Source organism: Schistocerca piceifrons, chromosome 3, assembly GCF_021461385.2.
Source record: "Schistocerca piceifrons isolate TAMUIC-IGC-003096 chromosome 3, iqSchPice1.1, whole genome shotgun sequence".
Lineage (NCBI taxonomy): Eukaryota > Metazoa > Arthropoda > Insecta > Orthoptera > Acrididae > Schistocerca > Schistocerca piceifrons.
Genome location: NC_060140.1, coordinates 923542954 through 923563602, shown reverse-complemented (window position 1 = coordinate 923563602; position 20649 = coordinate 923542954). Strand labels below are relative to the sequence as shown.

Here is a 20649-nt window from a genome sequence, read left to right as displayed (position 1 = left end):
TTTGTACCCGATAGAGTATATTCCATATTACTACTATATTCCCCTTGAAACTGCTCTCCATTTATTGTCGTACCTATGATATCGCCTGATTCTGCATGAACCATCGCTGCCATGGGTACCATACTGCCTAACTGGCTCATTTGGCTTCTACTCATTCGCTGAAATCTCAAACGACCTGCGTATTCCTCCCACTTGCAGTGCGCAAAATGACTCACGCCTTTTATTACTGACAATGCAGATAGAGTATGAGAAAAAAGATGTGGACGGCAGCTTCAGGCTGCTAAGAGATAATTTACACTATTATGAAAGGCACTGCTCTGTTAAAAATGGCTCTGAGCACTATGCGACTTAACTTCTGTGGTCATCAGTCGCCTAGAACTTAGAACTAATTAAACCTAACTAACCTAAGGACATCACACACATCCATGCCCGAGGCAGGATTCGAACCTGTGACCGTAGCAGTCGCGCGGTTCCGGACTGCGCGCCTAGAACCGCTAGACCACCGCGGACGGCCGCACAGCTCTGTTAGTTAACATAAAATATGCCATCAAAAATTTAGACGTATGTATTAACAATTGCGTGCTCTTGGTCGTAACTCAGTGAGTATTCGATTCATACATTTATTTATTTGAGAGTGAGAAAAAATTATATCTGACTATGGATTAAAGAAAGCAAGTTCTCAGTCCCTATCCTGACAGAAGAGGACTGGCAGGGAGCCAGTTTACGATGAGGCGAAAGTTATCTCTGACCAGTCACAAGAAGAAAGCATGTTTGTATCCCCTATCGTGAACACGATCTCTTGCTAATCTGGTGCTCGGTTGGTATGCAGATTATACTGGTGCTGAATCAATAACCCCTGGCCATAAAGAATGATCATGTTTGGTGGGGGGGGGGGCCCAAATACGCGGTCATCAGCACTCGTACAACGTCCCAATTTTTACACAGTTCAATTGATTTTACACAGTCCAGTTTAGCCACTGTCACGAACGATGATGATCAAAAGCTGAGGACATCACAAACACTCAGTCCCCAGGCCAAGAAAATCCCCAACCTTGCCGGGAATCGAATCTGGAACACCGTGATCCTGAAGCAGCAACGCTAGTTACCGGACCACGAGCTGCGGACGTCATACAGAATGATATATTACCTACACGAAGTTAATAGCTACTTGAAAAACAAAAATCAACTGCCGCGCACATCGGTTCAAAAATGGTTCAAATGGCTCTGAGCACTATGGGACTCAACTGCTGTGGTCATCAGTCCCCTAGAACTTAGAACTACTTAAACCCAACTAACCTAAGGACATCACACACACCCATGCCCGAGGCAGGATTCGATCCTGCGACCGTAGCGGTCGCGCGGTTCCAGACTGTAGCGCCTAGAACCTCTCGGCCACTCCGCGCGCACATCGGAAAACGTTTATAAGATCCTGATATCACCAGGTGTCTCGCCTGTTGTTTATGGTTGTAAGACACGAGCTTTTCTATAGAATAATTTGCTGAACGAGAGAGTTGATCTGGTAAAATGATATTGATTCAAACAGCGTGTAAAAATCACTGAGGACACATGAACGTCGAGGTTATAAAACAACTGTAGAATGAGTTTACATAATTCAAATAGAAAAAAAAACCTTTGTGTTCTGCCTTATGGCACGTCTTGTCATGGGGGACACCCGGTCAGAGAGGTCCACCGCGTGAGTGTCTTGGGAAGCGATTCCAGTGGTGGTTTCTCGTTGCCTTCCACTGATGATGATGAAATGAGCGGAGAAATCTTCGACCCAGCCGGGAATCGAATCTGGGCCCATTGGCGGGACAGACCGCCGCTCTGACCACTCAGCTATCGGGCCGGACATTCAAATTGAAAACTGATAAGAAAATGGATGGTTGCTAGGGTCGACACCAGCATGATTCTGAACCATTACGATTTGGACGGTGCCCAGACACATAAATGACTCAAATTGTAATTTCAGCTATGATTGCAGAACCATATAATTACAGAAAAAAGGCTGAATTCGAACATGGACACATAATAGATCAACGTATAAAGCAAGAATCAGAAAGAAACATCACTAGGCGGGTGAGCTCCAGTGAGTTAATTCCATTCCGAAACAAAACGAAAAGAATCTCTGTGAAGCAAGAACCAGATTGAAGAAAACCTTGCATACCAGTGCGTGAAGCGCCGTAGATCACGTTAGGAAGACTACAAAATAGGAACCTGTAACTCATTCCTTTTTTTTTCTTTTTTTTCTACATATCGGGTTTGCTGAAGTAGGGAGTTGGGTTGGGTTGTTTGGAGGAAGAGACCAAACAGCGAGGTCATCGGTCTCATCGGATTAGGGAAGGACGGTGAAGGTAGTCGGCCGTGCCTTTTCACAGACACCATCCAGGCATTTGCCTGGAGCGATCTGAGGGAAATCACTGAAAACCTAAATCAGGATGGCCGAACGCGGGATTGAACCGTCGTCCTTCCGAATGCGAGTCTAGTGCGCTAACCTCTGCGCCACAACTGTCGGTAAGTCGGGAGTAACATCACCAAGCAGAAGTTCGAAACAGGAAACCTATACCACTCCGAATACTAATATGAATGCCTCTCTCAACTTTTTGATAGCCTTCCTTCAGACCTCGGACAGGCACCCTGCTCAAACTTTTCAAGCCAGATCCCTGGGATGGCCTAAGTGTTTCTCTAACCACGGATCTGTAAGTCCGTACCCTTAGCTCACATCATAAAGCTAAAAGATGTATTTGTCAATGAGATACGTGTATAAAGATTTCGCACAGCATCCCCATGGGAAGAGCTATGTTTGGAAATTTTTAGACACACCAGTGGCTACATTTTTTGACGAAACATGTCTGGAGACCACAAACAGCAGTATCACGGTAAGTGGACAGCTGAGGACTCCACCAGAAGGTTACGAACAAGCAGATAAAAGAAAATGTCGTGTAACTAGGGGTCCCGCTGGGTGCAAGCCTTTCGATTTGACACCACTTCAGCGACTTGCGCGTCGATGGGGATGAAATGATGATGATTAGGTCAACACAATACACAGTCCTTGAGCGGAGAAAAATCTCCGACCCAGCCGGGAATCGAACCCGGGCCCTCAGTGTTGACATTTTGTCGCCCTGACCACTTTTTTTTTTTTTTTTTTTTTTTTTTTTTTTTTTTTTTTTTTTTTGGGTTCAATGAACATGGATTTTATTATATTCTGATCAGAGAACATCACATGACAGGTATAACCACCTGGCAAGCATTTCCTTGTCATCAAAGTGAATATCAAGTTCACTATTTATTACAATAAATCACAAAATATAAGAGAATTAATGACTATTTCATTACAGAACTGTCATTCATGATCAGATTTACACAGTGTATATACTCACACACAATGAAAATCTATAAAACAAATATTTACATCGCAAGCAACAAAAAATGAAATATCACACACCGCTATCACTGTCACTGGCGCTACTGCTATCACTACCACTTCCACTTCCGCTTCCACTGCCTGACTGTGATTTGTTACTTCCTGATGATGTGCTCCCCTCACTAGCACTGCCCTCTTCCTCACTGTCACTTCTGCCATCTTCCTTGGCACTAGCTGCAGCCTCTTGGTCTTCTTCTGCCTCTTTCTCTGTGCCTGTTTCTTCTTCCTCTCCTTCTACTTCCATCTCTGTTTCTTGTCTTTCGCCCTCTGCCTCTTCGCCTTCTTCCTCATTTTCTTCTTGGCTCTCTTCTTTATCACTCGCTTCCCTGTCACTAGCTTCCCTGTCACTTGCCTCTTTATCGCTATCATCCCTCTCACTTGCTTCTTTATCACTACCATCCTTATCACTTGCTTCCTTGTCACTCTCATCTTTGTCACTTCCTTCCTTCTCGCTCTCACTGGCAATAGCACTGTCATTTCCACTGTTCTCCTGGTCATCATCTTCCTCAGCAGCTTCGCCATTCTGTGTCTCACCATCCTCTGTTGCCTTTTCACCATCAGAGTCCTCCCCATCAGCTTCGCCATCTTCTTCTCTCTGTTCTGTTTTATCATCCTGTTGTGTTTCTTCTCCATCTTCTTGCTGCTGCTGTTCCTGTGTTTCTTCCTCCTCTTCCTCATCCTCTTCATCTTCTTCTTCCTCCTCCTCACCAGGAGGTTCAAGCTGACGTTCCCTGTACCTCTGCATACGATATTCTTGAGCTTTCAATGGGCGATGACGTACAATCAATCTTGTATTATTCGGCTGTTGTCCCACTTTTTGACGCCGCTTACTGAGTCTAACTCTCGTTTCTAGTTCATTATAATAAACACCATCCTCACGTACAACAAGGAAGTAGTTTTCTTCATAACCTTTGGATGCTTTGCTTTTCACATTCCAATTGTATTCACGAGCCATTTTGTAGTCATACTCTTCTTCATCCTCATATTCAACACAATTTGTAAAATCTTTGCGTCTTTTCTCTAGAGTTTCTTGAGTAGGCAAAAAGTATGCTACAAACTGTTCTCCACTCTCATCCATGACACCTCGTATCATTGCCTGTGACATTTCTTCAATCTGAGCTGGGAAAGATCTACCAGTTGGTGCAGGATCAGAATCAAAAATAACTTGGGCACAAGGATACTTCCATATCTTAAAGTCTGGATATACTGGCTGTATTTCTACAGGAACAACATTTGGTTTACTATAATGCTTTTCAATGGGCTTCTTAGAATCCTCAAATGTCTTCTCAATTGCTTTAATTTGACTATCCCGGTCCATAATAAGTGTTTCATCCTTGAAATTTTTCTTAATGCTGTAACCAACCTTCGCTTCTACTTTGTCCATAGTCTGAGGCTGAAATCTTGTTTGTTCAGTAGAAATATATTCTGTTCTCCTCAACCAGGAGACACTTCGTGCATGATGACGAGAGCGTTTTGAGTCTTGTGGTGTTAAAACATCTTCTTCCAATAACTTCTCATCTGCAGGATCCAAGACTGCTCCAGGATCACCAGCATATGTATCTTTATTAATTAAATCAATATGGACTCCAAGGTCATGTTCTGTAAGAACTTCATATTTATAATTTCTTTCTAAAGATGTGGGGTTGTACTGAATAAATCGAATTGATTCAAATGGATATGTTATAAATTTGGGATCAAATGGAATATCTGGCAAAGTATTACAATATTTTACCCTGCATACTAACTCAGATCGTTTCTCTCCTGGCCTTACTGGGCGCTGATCCCGCTCAGTATTAATATTGGATTGGATTGTTGGTGCCATTGTCAAAGCTTCCTGCTTGCTATTTATACAGAAGTCATCTAAGAATCATTTTCTCCTGCAGAGGCTTCCAGGAAGTCAAGTTATCACACTTGGAAATCAGCACATGGATATCTGCTTTATTCTGAAGTATGCTGACCCCAAAAATGTTCCGCTGGAATAGTACGCGTCACCCACAGATATCCGCACTGTGGCAGGTATCCATCAATCGTCCCAAAACCTGTTATATGCAGCAAACCACATGGCAGTTTATAACAGTCTGGTAGTACTGGTCAACAAAAACATTCGCTGCATACATGTGTGAGCCTGTTATTTGTTCTGAAGACCATATTCCCGTTGCAATAGTACGAAACTACACTTGCTTCGTAACACTCGAAACCGGCGACGCCGGTTTATCAAACACAATAAACACTAGCGAACTCACTGTATAAACGTCCACTCAGCTACCGTGGGCAACATCCAGTTGTATCACCCTTTGCACCAGTGGTTTCGTGTTCTGCTGTAGAGAACACCAGTCTTCGATTCCGCCACTCTTCGTATGCAGAGGCTGAGCCAGGATGATTGCCCCCAAAGGGGTCGCCTGATTGTCTGTACGGTTTTCTAGTGTACGAGCTGCCTCCTGTGTGACAGGCAGCTCTTCCAAAGGGTGTGAAATCTCCTCCTGTTTTCTCCCGGGAAAGTACCCCTGGTCAAGACCAGACGAATTTAATAAAGGAAAAAATAGCGCAGGAATGAAACGTTAGGTTAAGGACAGAGAGCTGAGTTCTCCACGTTGCTACAAGGTACCCCTGACCACCCACATAAGCAGCGCGCAATATCGGTGAAAAGTTGACAAGTAAAAACTGAATCAGAAAGTAAACGAAGCAAGTGAGTCTCATATGCAAATTCAGCAGGTCAGCAACTGGAAGCAGTTAATTCCATAAATTATCTGGGAGTAGGCATTAACAGTGATTTAAAATGGAATGATCATATAAAGTTGATTGTCGGTAAAGCAGATGCCAGACTGAGATTCATTGTAAGAATCCTAAGGAAATGCAATCCGAAAACAAAGGAAGTAGGTTGCAGTACACTTGTTCCCCCACTTCTTGAATATTGCTCAGCAGTGTAGGATCCGTACCAGATAGGGTTGATAGAAGAGATAGAGAAGATCCAATGGGGAGCAGCGCGCTTCGCTACAGGGTCATTTAGTAATCGTGAAAGCGTCACGGAGATGATAGATAAACTCCCTTCGAAGACTATGCTGGAGAGACGCTCAGTAGCTTGGTACGAGCTTCTGTTGAAGTTTCGAGAACATACCTTCACCGAGGAGTCAAGCAGTATATTACTCCTTCCTACGTATATCTCGCGAAGAGACCATGAGGATAAAATCAGAGAGATTAGAGCCCACACAGATGCATACCGACAATCTTTCTTTCCACGAACAATACGAGACTGGAATAGAAGGGAGAACCGATAGAGGTACTCAAGGTACCCTCCGCCACACACCGTCAGGTGGCTTGCGGAGTATGGATGTAGATGTAGATGTAGAATCGGTAGGAAAATAGGATAAAATGTGAGGTGTAAAGCCTGGAACAAGCTGCCGCCTGACAACTTTCAGTTAAATGAATCAGAAAAATTCAATAACTTAGTTAAACTTGTGATGGTGCATTATTATTCTGTACAGGGGCTCCATGAAGAATTTGAGAACGTACTATTTATTGGTGTACTCTGCACACAAAAAAGTTTTAGTGTTTTATTAATTCTTTGTTTGTAAATTTACTAATCAGTATTATGTAACTATGTACCATTTAGTCATACAATATAATGCAACATACATCAGTTTTCAAAAGAACTTAACTATTTTTTGTCCTTGTTAGAAGTGGATATCCGCGCTGGACTACTTGCTACGGCGACAGTCCTGAAAACTGTGATGTATCGTCTAATTAATAACATAATACCTCGGCCTTCTATGTTTGGCGTTACCGAGAGGCCACAACAGGCAAAAATATAACCGTGCACGGTTGTGCGGGATGCAAAGCAAGAGCAGGACCCTCCACAGTGGCTGTAAATAGCACAAAGCCACGGCCAGCTTGCCTCGCAGACAACGTCGCCTGTGGCCAGCCGTTAGCCCCGCTACACAAAAGGAAGCCACCTCGAATACGGTCCAACTCCCTCATTCTCTACCGCCCTCTCTCTCTCTCTCTCTCTATCCCTGTCTCTCTCTCTCTCTCTCTCTCTCTCTCTCTCACTCACCCTCGCCCTACGGAAACACTCTGACGGAGCCGTAAGTGCTTACCTGCTCTCTGCAGCTCTCCTAAGGACTCAAGGTCTGCCAACCTTGCATGATCTATCGCAGCTAGTAAGCCACTACTGCTCTTACTACCCATCCCACTGTCGCAGAGGTTTTTTTCCCACGGCACGAGCCATGGCACTTTTTTCCCTCTGCTCTTCAAATCGCTACCCTCACTCGCGTTTCGTCCACTACCTATCACCTGATGGACCGTGTTAATGCGTAGCCTTACCCAGACGCACGGACAACATCACAGCCCAGCATCCTGTGATCCACTTACTAGGTAACTAACATGTTTACGGAGGTGACAGTAGAAAAAAATGGCTCTGAGCACTATGGGACTTAACATCTGAGGTCATCAGTCCCCTAGAACTTAGAACTACTTAAACCTAACTAACCTAAGGACATCACATACATCCATGCCCGAGGCAGGATTCGAACCTGCGACCGTAGCGGTCGCGCGGTTCCAGACTGAAGCACCTAGAACCGTTCGGCCACATCGGCCGGCTGACAGTAGAACTTTTGGTTTGGTCACCACGTTGGTGCGGGCGTGGAGGGGCCCCATCTCTCTTTTAAACCGGTGGTACATTTCAAAAATCACTGCGGAAGGTTAAAACAAACTTTCTCTCTTCCCTGATACTCTCATTCTGGCTTTCTCTGGCTTTTTAAAGAAGATGTTTAGCTTGAATATACTCGACTTTTCTTCCTCTCTGCTTTCATTGGGGATGAACTGTTTCTGCAGCACAGCAGTGCGACTACATCCAGTACCGCAGATTTATTACATACGAAAAACTGCGAGATACACAGAATGATACTACAAGAAGAATGTGACAGAGCGCTAAAAGACCCGGACCCGCGAGTAGACGGCATTCCGTCAGAACTACTGGTAGCCTTGGGAGAGCCAATAATGTCAAAAATCTTCCATCTAGTGCCCAAGATGTATGAGACACGCGAAATACACTGAAACTCCAAGAATAATGTAGTAATTCCAGTTCCAAAGAAAGGAAATGCTGACAGTTGTGAATATTGCCGAACTGTCAGGTTACCAAGTCATGGTTACAAAATACTAACACGAGTTCAATACAGAAGAATGGAGAAACTGGTAGAATCCTACCTCGGGGGAGATCAGTTTGTTTTCCAAAGAAATATAGGAACACACATCGTCGAAATCTTTATTAAAGTGACAACATACGTACATGACATAGCTAAATATGTCTTTTCATCATTCGTGGTCAATGTGAACGATGGGCATAAAACTGAAAACGTATATTAATATAGAGAATAAGACGAGCTGTTTTGCTGCAAATTATTTACTTTTAAATAGTTTTCATCTTGTTCTTCAAAATTTTATTAGGACATGTAGATTTTAAGTAAGTTATGGAGCTAGCTGTTGACGCCATCTACCGGTCTTCGCCTTAAACAAAGTATCAAAACCTAGTGGCCGTAGGTCCCCATTACGTGGCGGTACGGATCACATACGTGTATACATGTATATGCAGAATCTTACGCTCTTGAACGTAGTAATGGGCATCAGATGCCACGCTATCCACATGTACCAATTTGCAGAAACGTGCTTAGGATGAACTCTGTTACGAGATGAAGTAAATTCTGATTGTGTTACTTATTAAATTTAAACGGCATAACTCCTTTGGTAAGATTTAGTCGTTGTAGTGGATAATTCCTTACGCAGATATTGGTCTTTTATTTTTACTGCTTCTTCTGTATATTGAACTATGTTTTCAAAAAAAATGGTTCAAATGGCTCTGAGCACTATGCGACTCAACTGCTGAGGTCATCAGTCGCCTAGAACTTAGAACTAATTAAACCTAACTAACCTAAGGACAGCACACAACACCCAGCCATCACGAGGCAGAGAAAATCCCTGACCCCGCCGGGAATCGAACCCGGGAACCCGGGCGTGGGAAGCGAGAACGCTACCGCACGACCACGAGATGCGGGCAACTATGTTTTCCGTTTTATGAACGTCGTTCAGATTATATTAGATTAGATTAAATTAGTACTTGTTCCATAGATCATGAATACGACACTTCGTAATGATGTGGAACGTGTCAGGTTAATAAAAGGTGTCTATACAAGATATTACATTAGACAAAATATTACATAATTTTTTTGTATTTTGGAGGTTGGGAAATTACCAACTTACTATATCCAAAAATTCATCTAATGAGTAGAAGGGGTTGGCATTAAGAAATTCTTTTAATTTCCTTTTAAATGTTATATGGCTATCTGTCAGACTTTTGACGCTATTAGGTAAGAGACCAAAGACTTTTGTGGCAGCATAATTTACCCCCTTCTGAGCCAAAGCTAGATTTAACCTAGAGTAGTGAAGATCATCCTTTCTCCTAGTGTTGTAGCCATGTACACTGCTATTACTTTTGAATTCGTTCGGATTGTTAATAACAAATTTTATAGGAGAATATATATATTGTGAGGCTACAGTGAAGATTTCTAGCTCTTTAAATATGTGTCTGCAGGATGATCTTGGATGAGCTCCACTAATTATTCTGATTACACACTTTTGTGCAATGAACACTCTTTTACTCAATGATGAGTTACCCCAGAATATGATGCCATACGAAAGCAGAGAATGAAAATAGGCGTGGTAAGCTAATTTACTCAGATTTATATCGCCAAAATTTGCAATGACCCTAACAGCATAAGTAGCCGAACTCAAACGTTTCAGCAGATCCTCAGTGTGTTTTTTCCAGTTCAACCCCTCATCACTGCATACACCTAGAAATTTTGAATATTCTACCTTGGCTACGGATTTTTGATCGCAGTCTATATTTATTAATGGGGTCATTCCATTTACTGTGTGGAAGTGTATATATTGTGTTTTGTCAAAGTTTAATGAGAGCCCATTTGCAGAGAACCACTTAATGATTTTCTGAAAAACATCGTTTACAATTTCAGGCACATTGGTCACGAACGATGAAAAGCTGTTTATAACTACGTACTGAATTGTTGTTGCTCCTGTAGGAAAGATTTTAACGATGTGTGAAGTTGTAATGGCACCAACACTAATCAACAAAGTTTTGTGTTATTCATTTTGTAATTAATTCGTGTATACACTCTTGAACCAAGCTACAATATTGTGTGCTGTTCTGTAAGCTGTTGTATGTTGCTAACATGAGAAAAAACGTGCTTTATATCTTAAATGGGTTCAAATGGCTCTGAGCACTATGGGACTTTACATCTGAGGTCATCAGTCCCCTAGAACGTAGAACTACTTAAACCTATCTAACCTAGGGGCATCACACACATCCATGCCCGAGGCAGGATTCGAACCTGCGACCGTACAGGTCGCGCGATTCCAAACTGAAGTGCCTAGAACCGCTCGGCCACCCCGGCCGGCTCTTAAATGGGATGGCGGCGAGATTGTAAGCTGACACTAGTAATCCATCCAAATAAATAACGCAGCCCATAGATGTCTGTAACGAAAATAAATAAATAAATAAAGAAGTTCTTAACACCATGGGTTTTCATTCCCTAACATAAATAAGAAATTCTATTTATTTGTTTTTCTGTGTAATCCCCCGTTGTCTTCAGCTGTTCTAAATGAAAAGAAAACTTATCTTTGGATTCTGTGGTTTCATTATTTATTTGTCTACAATCAAGCAGATACGGAGGAGGACGCCTCGATGGCACACGGGCCAAAGAACCCTGTCCTCGACCACACGACTTGATGAAATTTGTTAGTAACCGTCCAGTTGAGCTTCAGAGCAATAATCATGTTCTCAAATGCAGTGCAGGAGGCGAAAGTGATCTGCATTTCACTCAAGTGAATTTAACTTTGTAACAGAAAGGTCTGAAATATGCAGCTACAAAACCATTTGATAGCCCGCTCATAAAATTTCTGACAAACGACATGGGATAGCGGGATAATTTTTCCTTTTACTATCTTATTACTCTCGGATACAGAGCACAATCTGCCACTTCGATAAATTCTCATCTCGGAAATAGAATGAAAAACCGTCTCAAGAGGTGGCATCGTCATTTAATCCACACACGCCACAATGGCTTGTAAACCACCCATAGATACTACATGAAAATAATCGTAGAAAGACCTGTGCCTACATTCCACATGCTGACGTCACCATCTGAAAAACACTTAGTAACGACGGTGTGTAGCAGTAAGGTAATTTTCAATTAAATTAACTTACCCTAGTTGTTGAAAAAAGACAATGTATTGTATTTCCTTTGATCAATACACTGAAAGTAACACCTTATACAGCTGTTACTCTGTCCTCAATAACTTGAACTCTTCAGTTTCAAAATTCGACTGAATTTCATTACCCCTATCGCTGCTGTGGGCGTGTATGCACGTCCGGCTACTCCGTTTCCCAGAAATTGTGGAAGTGAATATGCGCTCCGCTTGGATTTTCTTATTGTGGTATGGGCATCTGAAGGCGACCTGAGCCGTCGACGTCACTCCTGCAGACTAACTACACTCCTGGAAATTGAAATAAGAACACCGTGAATTCATTGTCCCAGGAAGGGGAAACTTTATTGACACATTCCTGGGGTCAGATACATCACATGATCACACTGACAGAACCACAGGCACATAGACACAGGCAACAGAGCATGCACAATGTCGGCACTAGTACAGTGTATATCCACCTTTCGCAGCAATGCAGGCTGCTATTCTCCCATGGAGACGATCGTAGAGATGGTGGATGTAGTCCTGTGGAACGGCTTGCCATGCCATTTCCACCTGGCGCCTCAGTTGGACCAGCGTTCGTGCTGGACGTGCAGACCGCGTGAGACGACGCTTCATCCGGTCCCAAACATGCTCAATGGGGGACAGATCTGGAGATCTTGCTGGCCAGGGTAGTTGACTTACACCTTCTAGAGCACGTTGGGTGGCACGGGATACATGCGGACGTGCATTGTCCTGTTGGAGCAGCAAGTTCCCTTGCCGGTCTAGGAATGGTAGAACGATGGGTTCGATGACGGTTTGGATGTACCGTGCACTATTCAGTGTCCCCTCGACGATCACCAGTGGTGTACGGCCAGTGTAGGAGATCGCTCCCCACACCATGATGCCGGGTGTTGGCCCTGTGTGCCTCGGTCGTATGCAGTCCCGATTGTGGCGCTCACCTGCACGGCGCCAAACACGCATACGACCATCATTGGCACCAAGGCAGAAGCGACTCTCATCGCTGAAGACGACACGTCTCCATTCGTCCCTCCATTCACGCCTGTCGCGACACCACTGGAGGCGGGCTGCACGATGTTGGGGCGTGAGCGGAAGACGGCCTAACGGTGTGCGGGACCGTAGCCCAGCTTCATGGAGACGGTTGCGAATGGTCCTCGCCGATACCCCAGGAGCAACAGTGTCCCTAATTTGCTGGGAAGTGGCGGTGCGGCCCCCTACGGCACTGCGTAGGATCCTACGGTCTTGGCGTGCATCCGTGCGTCGCTGCGGTCCAGTCCCAGGTCGACGGGCACGTGCACCTTCCGCCGACCACTGGCGACAACATCGATGTACTGTGGAGACCTCACGCCCCACGTGTTGAGCAATTCGGCGGTACGTCCACCCGGCCTCCCGCATGCCCACTATAAGCCCTCGCTCAAAGTCCGTCAACTGCACATACGGTTCACGTCCACGCTGTCGCGGCATGCTACCAGTGTTAAAGACTGCGATGGAGCTCCGTATGCCACGGCAAACTGGCTGACACTGACGGCGGCGGTGCACAAATGCTGCGCAGCTAGCGCCATTCGACGGCCAACACCGCGGTTCCTGTTGTGTCCGCTGTGCCGTGCGTGTGATCATTGCTTGTACAGCCCTCTCGCAGTGTCCGGAGCAAGTATGGTGGGTCTGACACACCGGTGTCAATGTGTTCTTTTTTCCATTTCCAGGAGTGTCTTTATGGTACAAGATATGTGCCTCACAGCGTGCTGTCACTTGTAAAAAAACAATCGTTTCTATAACTTTAATGGTTTATGAGATATGACGATTGTCATGACCATGGGATTCGGGATGCGCAAGGACGTGAATAGAAGCGTGGCGCACGACCTTCCTTCGGATTGAAACCCAAAGACTCGAGAACGAAATGAGATGCCGTTCTGCTCTCAATTGTAAATGAAATTTCGGTATCTTATCTACATTTAATTCACTGCAATGTGTCAGATGAAATAAACTATACGCAAAGCTTAAGCAATGCATTTTTACCTCTGTGAACTGTTTAAAAATTCATGTAATGTTTCATTTAAATTGATGCAGCGCAGTATGTATGATGGAGAACGTACGAAATTGATTTCTTTATCGAGTGAAGATATCAGACTATAAAACGCGCAAAAGTCAAATTTTTTCACCTAATAGTTGTCGAAAACTCTGATATAAAAATTTCATATCCGCTGAATCGCAGTCTGTCAGCAGAGGCACCAGAATTTGGCAAGCAGCACAGCCGTAAAGAAAGCCGCCTCAGCGTGGAATGCAAAGGGCCCATCTGCAGCTGCAAAAGGGTTAACAACAAAAATAAATGCAAGTTTAGTCATTGATAGATTCGCTCGCGCCTCAAGTGCAAAGTCTGTCGCTCCACTCACAATTCCGTATTTTTATATAGATGGAACACAAAAATTGGAAAATACTGAAAAATCCGAGGCGATAACACTGCGGTATCGGCTTACCGCAGTCTGCACCTGTGGCAGCCTCCGTAACGAACTGTTCAAAACGACCGACTACTGTTTACTACTTCCTTTCATGTAACTGTGAGACGGCATTGGCAACACATGATTTTTCACCGACAGTGCATCAGACTTCCTGCTCAAAAGGCGCACTCCGCATCACCACAAATTCTCATCTACACTTTCTAACTGAGATTCTAATAGCTTTTATCTATTAGACGATTGTTTCTAAAGTACACTAACCAAATTTGGAGTCACTACTGAAATCAGCCGCTCGGAGTGGCCACGATGTTTGAGGCGCTATGTAACGGATTGCGCGGACCCTACCGCCGGATATTCGAATCCTCCCTCTGGCATGTGCGTGTGTGTTTTTCTTAGTATTAGTTACTTTAAGTAGTATGTAAGTATAGGGACCGATGACCTCAGCAGTTTGATTCCTTAGAAATTCACACACACATTTATTGAAATAATTACGGCTTCTGCAAACTTCTAACTGAAATATTCGTAGCCTTGCTCCTCTGAACTCCCCTATCAGCTTGTCATGCTCTTGTTAGTGTAGCTGAATTTCAACCATGGGACCACAGATTCGATTCTCGGCAGGGTTGGAGATTTTCGTCCCTCGAGAATCTGTGTGTGTGCGCGCGCGCGCGCGCGCGTGTGTGTGTGTGTGTGTGTGTGTGTGTGTGTGTGTGTGTGTGTGAATGTGTGTTGTGATCAGTATCATCGACGCCTAAGTCGCCGAAGTCGCGTTCAATAAAAAAACTAGTACCAGACGGTCGACCTCTCAAGACAGGGTTCCCAGCCAAGTGTGCCATATGCACGCCCCTAAACTTCTCTGTACCAGGTAATATTACACTCATTGTCCCGGAAATTGGCATATCCTCATTAATCTAGTTCTGGAACATGATGCACAAGTTTCTATTTGCTAGCTTATCTGTAGTGGGTGGGAGATCTAGAAAAGTTATTGCTTGTTGTGGGCAAAATACTGAAGTTTTAGGAAAGACTAAAATAAGAAAATTAGCGCAGCAGGGAGTTCAGGGCAACGACTACATGATAAAAGACATTTACTATAAAAATTTCAAGTTCACAACTTTCATACCTCGTGCCTCTAAAAGTACTAAAAATGTACAGGGTCTCCATAAAGTCCCATTACAACTGCAAAATTTTATTACAACGGCAGTTGTTGAAATATTTTAACAAATTATCTTTTATTGTAATCAATGTTTAGTAAAGTTTTTACATATATTAAAATTTTGGTTTTCAAATACTATGTTGATGGCAGGAACTGAACCTCTATAAAATGGCAAATCCTCAAGAGAAGGGACAATGGGTGTCCTGGTTTATTGAGACAAAATCAGATGTTCAGACTCAACGAAACTTCAGAACGAAGTATGGAAGAGATCCACCACTGCGCGCTTCAATCCGTGCATGGTACAAAAAAATTTATGGAGACAAAAGGGAGGAGCGGGCGACCAAGGACATCCGAGGAAAACATCGATCGCGTTTTAAACTTCACTAGTTCACTTACGAAGTCCATCCATACTGCTGTCAGACAGTTTCAACTACCACATTCGACAGTGCATAAGGTCCTCCACAGGAACTTACGATTGTAAGCTTACAAAGTACAAGTGTTACAGACACTTGAGCCAAATGGCAAGCCAAAACGGACAGAGTTTGCACTCAACATGCTGGAACGCCTTTCGGAGGATGAAGCATTCCTCAAGCGGGTTTGCTTCAGTGACGAGGCTACTTTTCCTGTTTCTGGGACATTAAACAGACACACTGTGAGAATATGGGGATCTCAACACCACCATGTGACTAGGGAGCTTCACCGGGTAGTCCAAAAGTGAATATGTGGTGCGGAATCATGTGAAACCGAATAATTGGTCCATTCTTCTTCAACGTGTCAACAATTACTGCAGATATGTAATTCTGCAGGCTTTCGTGGCCGTTGTCACTGAAGTTAAAATCTTCTGGATTATTAGGCCGCTTCATATTTCTACTATAATGATCGACGTTTCGATCCCTCGGCTGGGATCTTCCTCAGGATCTTATGGTGTCCACTACTGCTAGAACACTGTGCAGTGTGTGCAGTGTGTGTGTGTGTGTGGACACCATAAGATCCTGAGGAAGATCCCAGCGGAGGAGTCGAAATGTCGATCATTTTAGTAGAAATATGACGCGGCCTAATAACACAAAAGATTTTAACTTCAATCACTGCAGATGTTTATCTCGACCTTCTGACCGAATATGTAGCACCACAATTGACTGACTTACAACCAGTTATCATTTTCCATCAAGATGGTACACCACCACATTGGGGACTGCATGTTCGTTGGTTCCTGAATGAAACATTTCCAGGCAGATGGATTGGGAGGGATGGGCCAATTCCTTCGCCAACGCGTTCGCCGGATATCACTGCCTTCGACATTTTTATGAGGTTAAGTGAAAGATATCGTGTATGAAACACACATACGGGACTTGAAGCAAAGGATTCGTAATTAGACTGCCACCATTGATGACACTATGCTACATCGAACATGGCAAGAAATCGAGAACCGTCTTGATGTTCTTCGTGCAACTAAACTATGAGACACTGTCAAAAAACTTTTATAGACACTGATTACAATAAAAGAAATGTTGTTAAAATATTTCAACTACTGCCGTTGTAATAAAATTTTGAAGTTGTAAAGGGACTTCATGGACACCCTGTATATCTTTATGCTAACTACAGTATTATATTAATTACAGCCAAACTATAGGATTGGTGCTTTTATATATCTCTAAACAATTTAAGTTATAATTTGCAACATATTAATTACGGTTTCTTGAATGTGTTGAGCTTTCTCTAGTTGCAGTCACGATCAGGCAGTTTGTCTGCTTTTTTCTCCACCGGTGAAGAGGTGAGGGGCAATTCTACTGAATCTAGCACTCTGTGCTACCTTCGGCACATAGTGAGTGAACAAGTTAGGTTGGTTCCCCACAACAGTAGAAGTGTTTTCAAATGTAGATTAAAGTGATTTTTTCCTTAGCAGATCATTTCATAGAAAGTTTCAAGAACAGACGTTTTGTTGCCAAGATCACGACTTGTATATATCCTGATTACTAGTTCCAGGAAAGTTATATTGCCATCTGCAGATCATCGGGTATGTGAACTATAAAGAACCTATGTAGGGATCTGTAGGTGGCAATATCACTTTGCGGAAACTAGTAATCATCATGTCTGTGAACTGCGATATGGGCAATAAAACATCTATTTTGGAAGCTTTTTTACATTGCATGTAAAGTCCTCGGTTTACTTGCCGCGTAAAATTTGGATGCAATCCCAAGCTTTCGATGACTACCTCCGTATAGAGCATAGAGGAATTTTTAACAGGGCAAACAGAAAATGCTAAATGTTTCTGCAATATTTGTTAAAGTAACACGTACCACAGCATTGCATTAATATGCTCTATGAAAAATGGGATTAAAAAAAAAAACCTTGATGGCAATGTAAGAGAGCCGGCCGAAGTGGCCGTGCGGTTAAAGGCGCTGCAGTCTGGAACCGCAAGACCGCTACGGTCGCAGGTTCGAATCCTGCCTCGGGCATGGATGTTTGTGATGTCCTTAGGTTAGTTAGGTTTAACTACTTCTAAGTTCTAGGGGACTAATGACCTCAGCAGTTGAGTCCCATAGTGCTCAGAGCCATTTGAACCATTTTTTTGCAATGTAAGAGAAGGTAGGCGGATTGCATTAGCGAACATGGAGGAGCAAGTTGAATGCATCTTATTGAAGACGGCAATCGACGGGAAAAGCCTTGCCGCAGTGGTAACACCGATTCCCGTCAGATCACCGAAGTTAAACGCTGTCGGGCTGGGCTAGCACTTGGATGGTGGCCATCTGGTCTTGCGGACGCTTTTGGTAAGAGGGGTGCACTCAGCTCTTGTGAGGCAAACTGAGGAGCTACTTGACTGAGAAGTAGCGGCTCTCATCTACTAAACTATCATATGGCTAGGAGAGCGGTGTGCTGACCACATACCCCTCCATATCCGCAACCATTAATGCCTACGGGCTGACGATGACGCAGTAACCGGTCGGTGCCGTTGGGACTTCATGGCCTGTTCGAACGGAGTTTAGATGTAATTGACGGAAACATCTAAAGGAGGCTATTCTTTACAGTGGATGTCAGTTGAATCATCGTGGTGACTGAGCTGTGAGTGGCTCGTACTCGCCCCTTATTTTACAATTTTTTTTTTTTTTACTACACTGCCACTTCGTTGCGTTAGTTTCAATTTCTTGTTGTTACTGAGTTGCTGCTTTGCCTCCCTGTGAGCGACAGCAGCGGCGCTTATCGATATAAGCCCTGGCGTATTATCTTTGCTGATTGCTATTACTTCCCGGTTGTCGTGTTTTAGTTCGGAACTGCCAGTGAGTTGCGAGGCGCTAGCACTGTAGTTCAGACCTGTCAGTGTTTGACTTAGGACGCGGCAGAAGTTCAGTCGGGGCGCGGCTGCAGTGAGGTCCGGACAGCCATGACTCGCCCGACGGTTGCCGATACATATCACTTGAGTGCGGACCATCTTGGTTGGTCGTCAGTCGGTCGTCTTTTCGGATGACGTATATGTTGGCTGGCGATCGCTTATGGGTTGCCTGCGGGTGTTGAGTCGTGATTCGTCGTTGTTATTGCACAGTCACTGCCGCTAGTATTGTCTAGTCCTTCGTGCAAGTGTTCGTGAAACTGTGTGTAGCTTGTGATGTCGACTGCTGAGTTATTTTAGTGCTGTCTCCGTGCCGATGTGTGGCAGTCGGTCGGTTGGCGTGGAGCAGCGAGGAAATTTCCGCGGAGTGCTTTTTAGCTGGGCCCGCTGGTGGTTTCAACGCAGTGTCTACATCTACATCTACATACATACTCCGCAATCCACCATACGGTGCGTGGCGAAGGGCACCTCGTACCACAACTAGAATCTTCTCTCCCTGTTCCACTCCCAAAGAGAACGAGGGAAGAATGACTGTCTATATGCCTCTGTACGAGTCCTAATCTCTCTTATCTTATCTTTGTGGTCTTTCCGCGAAATGTAAGTTGGCGGCAGTAAAATTGTACTGCAGTCAGCCTCAAATGCTGGTTCTCTGAATTTCCTCAGTAGCGATTCACGAAAAGAATGCCTCCTTTCCTCTAGAGACTCCCACCCGAATGTCGGAGTGTGTGGGGCTGTTCCCATTGCTACAAGGTTTGTGGCTCACCGGCCCTGGACACGAAAGTTGAGTTTTGATTTAATTTATCAGCAAGTCAAGACTGTTCACATTGTCCCGTCTGGTTCTCGTTGTTGACTGTTGGGACATTCCAGCGAGCAAAAAGGTGTGTGTTCGAGTTCGCGAAAGTTTAGCCACCGTCCAGTGGAGTCTGACTGTATTTGGTTATTTGCAATTGAATTGCAGCAGCGGAATTTTCTGCCTTGTGGCCGTTAACGTCCCGGTTACCTGCCCTGGCCATTGACGTAAATTCAGGCAGTGTTCTTTCCTCACCATGTTATCGCTGTCCACTATGGTGTGTAGTTTGAGAGCTTAATGTATATGCTTGGTTGTAGGTAACCATGCCTTTTACAATTAGCATTGAACTCCCGGTTGTGTGCTGGTCGAGTGGAGCGCAAGTTGCCTTGTCAGTTGGTCCGTTGACTGTCTGTTGGTTGGGTTGTCGTCGGATAGAGAATGGTTGGGGCGACTGCCTGCCTCCCCTGAGTGATCGTTAGTATTTCAAGTGCTGGCCTTCCCCCAAATTTTCTGAGTGGGGTTAGCTGCACTGCCCATTCTTATTTTCTGTTGTGTGTATTTGTATGGCTCATAGCCGATGGCTTTGAATTGAAGTTGTATTGTTTTTAGTAGTGTTTTAAGACATGGGCCTTCAGCCGCTTTAAAATTAAAATTCCTTGCTTGTCATGTGCTAGATTATTTGAGCCTTCAGCCTGATTAATATATTGTTTAACAATAAAGCCTTGGGCCCACTGTTCACTAAAAATAATTTTAGTTGTGTTTTAAGTCATGGGGGCAACGGCCTTGCCGCAGTGAATACACCGGTTCCCGTCAGATCACCGAAGTTAAGCGCTGTCGGGCGGGGCCAGCATTTGGATGGGCGACCATCCGGGCAGTCATGTGCTGCTGCCATTTTTTGGAGTGCACTCAGCCTCGTGATGCCAATTGAGGAGCTTCTCGGCCGAATAGTAGCGGCGCCGGTCAAAGAAAACCATCATAACGACCGGGAGAGCAGTGTGCTGACCACACGCCCCTCCTATCCGCATCCTCAGCTGAGTATGATACGGCATTCGGATGGTAACGATGGGCCACTTGTGGCCTGAAGACGGAGTGCTTTAAGTCATGGGCCTTCAGCCGTTTTCAAATTAAAGATTTTTGTCTTTCGAGCATTAGACTGTTTGGGGCCTTCAGCCTCATCGAAGATAAAGCCTTCTGCCTTGCGTTTTTTTATTTTAATTGTACCTTGAGTCTTAAATAATT

General features: G+C 44.2%; 1 protein-coding gene and 1 pseudogene across 1 annotated transcript; one reads left to right on the top strand and one right to left on the bottom strand.

Annotated features, from left to right (window-relative positions):
• Positions 1 to 3247: 3247 nt before the first annotated feature.
• LOC124788102 (RNA polymerase II-associated factor 1 homolog) lies at positions 3248 to 5668 on the bottom strand. Its single transcript, XM_047255219.1, has one exon. The coding sequence runs from the start codon at positions 5241 to 5243 to the stop codon at positions 3435 to 3437; it is 1809 nt and encodes a 602-aa protein (XP_047111175.1). The 5' UTR covers positions 5244 to 5668; the 3' UTR covers positions 3248 to 3434.
• A 14515-nt stretch (positions 5669 to 20183) lies between these two features.
• On the top strand, positions 20184 to 20301 carry LOC124790615 (annotated as a pseudogene).
• Positions 20302 to 20649: the final 348 nt, after the last annotated feature.